General features: G+C 32.8%; 1 protein-coding gene across 1 annotated transcript in view; it reads right to left on the bottom strand.

Annotated features, from left to right (window-relative positions):
• Positions 1-609: 609 nt before the first annotated feature.
• Trmt112 (tRNA methyltransferase subunit 11-2) overlaps positions 610-5,000 on the bottom strand; it is a 7,399-nt gene continuing 3,008 nt past the window's right edge. The window contains exon 4 of the mRNA XM_043005112.2: positions 610-2,537. Coding sequence (XP_042861046.1) covers positions 2,436-2,537 — 102 coding nt within the window. The 3' untranslated portion in view covers positions 610-2,435. The remainder of the gene's footprint in view (positions 2,538-5,000) is intronic.

The raw sequence follows: 5,000 nt of genomic DNA, 5'->3' as shown, positions 1-5,000 counted from the left end.
ACCACCCGTCCAGAGAGGGTTAATACTTTCTACATCTCATGAATATTATAATATGTGCTACTGTTTATTTGTTTTAAAGTATTATCCTTGTTGATAATGTTACATATTCTCTATATATTTTCAGAAATATGATTCTCATTTCAAATGTTTACAAAAAAAGGTACCTTACTTTAGGGAATCTATAGCATCTAATGGAAGTGTAACTAGGCACTAAAAGTAGGATTAAGTAAATATATACTTTCACACTAATAACAAATTTAAGATACAACTCACCAACTTATGGTCATAAAGGATTTTTGTAAATTCTTATTTGCCTACTGTTAATTAACCAGAATTCTTATAGAGTACATTTCTTCCTTTATATACTGACCTAACATGTTTGCTCAGCTCCAATAGTACAGTATAATTAAATTTTGTCAATATCAAGACAATAACTTATCATCACCTACTCACACGACTTATAATTCTAATATACCTATATAACGGACATAATAGTTCATAGTGCTTTTTGAAATCCAATTCAAATATAAATTAAGCTTTTTCAGGAACACTCTCTTTCAGTATTTAATAATCACTTATTATTCAAGGTATTGTATATCAAACACCGAGTGATAAAGAAATGCTTTACTCTATATAACTTTTGAACACATTGGACGAATCTTAATGGAATGATGGAACATATAAATGTGACTGTGCTTTCATACATAATGACTTGTGTTCCTATCTATAATGACTACCATATTGTCTTCTGTATGTAAAGAACTAAAATGTACTGACAAGTTACATGGGGCTCTCTAACTTGTTTTTTCTGATTTCATTATGTATTCTGATAGTTTTTCTTTAAATCATATAATTGCCTTATCTGAACATGTAATGTAAAGCTATGTAAATGATATCCATTTCTGCATGAGAATGGGTACCACTTTGACCTTTGACCTATTAAATCTGTGTTGAGGAGTATGACAGTGAGAGAAAAGGCTGGATTAACACAAATCTAATGCCTCAAAAAAAAAAAATTAATAAATGGAAGATACCACAAGTACACTTAAATATTCAAGTTCAAATACAGAAATTCCTTAATATAAGTTTTCCTATATTCTACTAGTTTTTTGAAAACTAAATACATATATGGCAAGTTGCTTTAACCCATTAATGGCAGGATGGTTTTGGCTGCGGCTGGACAAACAAAGCTGTTCATCTCACTGGCGGGAAGACCAGCCAAGCTGACATAAATGCTCCATCATCCATTGTTAAGGGGTTAAAAAGCATCCAATATATATACTGGATTTTTAATATTTTGTAACCTTCTATATAAAAGCAACTTCCAAAATATTTGATACAGAGTAAAAGAATGACAGACCTACATAAGAAGTAGTTCTTTCTGATGAAATGTCTTTCATTAAAATGAAAGTAATGAAAGAAGTTAAATAGAAATACTTTTAATTCAGGAAGTTATTTAGTGAAAAAGTTGTACTTTATGTAAACATTTTTTAACTGTTGAAAATCTCATATCTACAATGAATTTCTAATGTATAAACATTTGAAGATGAATATTGAAAGGAAACCAACTTAACATTATTTTTTATGACTCCTGTTCAATCATTAGGAATGTCACTGCAAAACTCTTTTTTTTCATGACTGATAGTTTTTCAAACAAACTCATCTATACGTGAACCAACAAGTTTTACATTTTAATTTATTTTCATTTTTAATTTCTTCCTGACATGAAGATATATTGTTCTCTGTCTTCAATCATGTGGCACTGAAACATCATAGTCACAAGTTACATCACTGCAAACACACATGGAAATGTGCAGTTTTAACTGGATGGAGACAAGGTACATTTCTCTGAATGACAATATTCAGTGTTTCATCTATTAAAAAAAAGAAAAAAGAAAAAAAAATTGTTCACCCCAGATAATAATTGAAAGTGAGGTAAAAACTCGGATTGGCAATCTCACTAGACATCACGAGAACAAATTTTACATATCTTTGAACTGGCATTCTAATATTGGCATCTTATTTTGTTTTATATTTATCTTACATCATTATTGGTGATAAGTATGTAAGGATCAATCAGAGAACTGGGCAGTAAACCTAATTTCAAAATATGTCATAATCATATTTTTTCATATCATACACATTGTATATTATGTATATTCTTCTTACTCTCTTTTGATGTTTAAAACTTTAACCTGTGTTAAAAGTCCTTTGATTCCAACAGAAATTAAATAACACATCCACTGACAACAAGGATGAGATTTGAAAAATAAAAAAACATACATTAACATTCATTTTTACTATCACAAAATGAGCCTTACATATCTTCTAATGAGATGACAAACATATGGAGAAATCATATGAGAATAAAATATATACCTGTTCTGTCAATGTCATACTTAGTAAATACAAAACAGATATTCTTAAAATCTGAATTATACTTCATCTTCATTTAGCAGCATATTTGGAATGCCGTTACTGATTGGAAATTTTCTCTTTGTCTCTGGGCATTCCAGGCAACCGTTGACTACTTCCACCTGAAGAAAAAAAAGAGAAAAAATCAGAATCAGGCAGATCATCCACGTATCAATGATATTCATGAAGTACTTCACACTTTAAAAAGATATCTTCAAGAAAGGCTACAATACTTAAAGTCTTAAAGACTTAAAGCCGACAATAACTCCTCTACATAGCTAGCTCTTCTGCACATCCTTTCAAGTAGCCATTGAAAAGATCTCAACAAATGGAATGACCTCATATATAGTTACTATAATATAAGAATGATTAATTTTTTTAACCCACTACATACAGTTTCCATAAATGACTTATATCATTACAGTTAAAAGTACTTCCAAGATTGTTTCCAGTCTGGATATTGTGAGACTATATTCACTTATGAGGTAAGAATATCACCATACAACATCCTATAATTTTTACTTCTGCAATATTGAAACTAAAATTATGCATTAACAAATTTATAAGATTAGTGTAAGAAATGCATACATAAACACATATATACACACAATTAATCATAATGAATTTTAATTTAGCCTAACTAGCAACTTATCGTCCCTTATAATATGCAGAAGTATAATATAATCATCGATCAAGTTTCAGATTTCTTTCCACTGCTGTATTAACCCATTCATGACGGGGCTATTTCGGCTCTAAATGGTCGAAATGCCGGGATATTCTAACGCATAAACCTAACACCTTGGGATTCTCAGCCACACTAGCCGCGCGCGAGCGCTGTACGCCCTATCACCAGGCACGCCAGCCTTGACTAAATATCTCGTCCCGGGCGTCTGACCCAAAAACCACTAAACGTGATAGCAAGTCAACCGGCACGAATGGGTTAATAATGGGGCATAAAAAAAATAATAAAAAAAATCACCATAATAAAGTATTAGCTCCAATAGAAATAAAGAATGATCATGTCTGAATGATGTTTATCAGATGAGGTATCTTCTCACTTATCTGTTTACTCTTAAATTATCTATATACATTATCTTTGTATAACTGTAATTCATATATACGTGTTCTAATATAAAGATGTCTTAGGGTCCCTAATACAAGAATGATCTTACTCAATGACAAAGCAAAATTAACCCTTTCTAGTTGACATGTACAAAAGCATGTGATAGTAAAATGTTAACAGATACTGATATAGATATTCAACATAAATATGTATATGGAACCATCAACTACATAAATATGCTAACTAGCAAGTCTTCCTTCTTTAACATATTTTTTCCATATGTCAGGGATTTTGATAGACCTATGAACACATTGTAAGTGAATGAAGTCAAGTTCTTTCATTAAGTCATAGTATCATTAAGTAGCAATAAAAATTCAATAAAGTGTTTTACACTGTGTAAATAGACACAGAATTCAGCAATAACAGTTAAAAATATTATCCCTTCTAACAATATTATTTAGACAACAGCTGCTTTCACACATTTGAACGGGTGACGTGGTTTTCCGTCATAAATGACACAGGAGCTCTGGGCTGACAATGGGTATCATGACGTTCATGGATTTTGGATAACTGTGTTATTTTATTGTGCTATTAGTAACGAGTGAGTGATGATGACAATTGCAGTAATAATTATTATAACTATCATAATATTAACCCTTTGATGACGGTGCATCACACCCGTGTGACACAGCTAAATGCCAAATGACGTGGGCGACACACCAGTTTGAGGTTCCCGTTGCAATATTGCATAGGCCCAGCGTAGGGGGTTTCCACTTATCGCCGGCCCGTTGGGATTGGGTTAAGCAAAATGCGTTTCACCTAACATCCAAAACCTAGGTGGCACCACTTTCTTCTAGCACCAGTAGGAGAGAGGGAGCCTTGAATGGCACCCATTTACTGTCTCTAGCAAGCACTATCTTTATAGAGCAATGGCATATAGCAAGTTGCCAAACTCTTGCTCTAAAGTACTGCAAATGAAGGATGTGCAGGCAAAATGAGAGGAGGAAGGTGACTCAAACCATGCGCAATGTCTACAATGTGCCCCTGTATCAGTAGGGATGCCTTATACTGTGGCACTCATAGTCATAAGCATAAGTTTCCTTCCTCTTCCCTACCTCTTCATGTTATCTTCATTGTGGATGGTTATATGTTTCTTATTTGTTCATGGCAGCACACAAATACGAAAAAATAAAACTGCTTTTTGTCCTCCCCTAAAACAGCAATGCTTCTATCACACTGAGTATAAAGAAAAAAATGAGCTATGTACCCTGAACTACATTTTTAGTCACCTGCAAAATTGATTGAGCATGTGATAGGACAGATATTAAGTCTCTAAATACAGTAAAACACATAAAAAATACAACAAAAATGGCTCTAGCTCTACAATGAGTGACAAAAAGAGAGTGGGAAAAGTCAATACATGTTGTGTGAAGCTGCCTTGTTCTGAAATAAAACCCATCCTGGAGCCTGGGTCAGCAAATCTATCACCCGTCGTTAATGGGTTAACCCTATGACGACGGTA

This window comes from Penaeus japonicus, unplaced genomic scaffold (genome assembly GCF_977035675.1).
Source record: "Penaeus japonicus unplaced genomic scaffold, GWHDUDI00000001_assembly GWHDUDI00000024, whole genome shotgun sequence".
NCBI lineage: Eukaryota > Metazoa > Arthropoda > Malacostraca > Decapoda > Penaeidae > Penaeus > Penaeus japonicus.
This window is presented reverse-complemented; position numbering and strand designations above follow the sequence as displayed.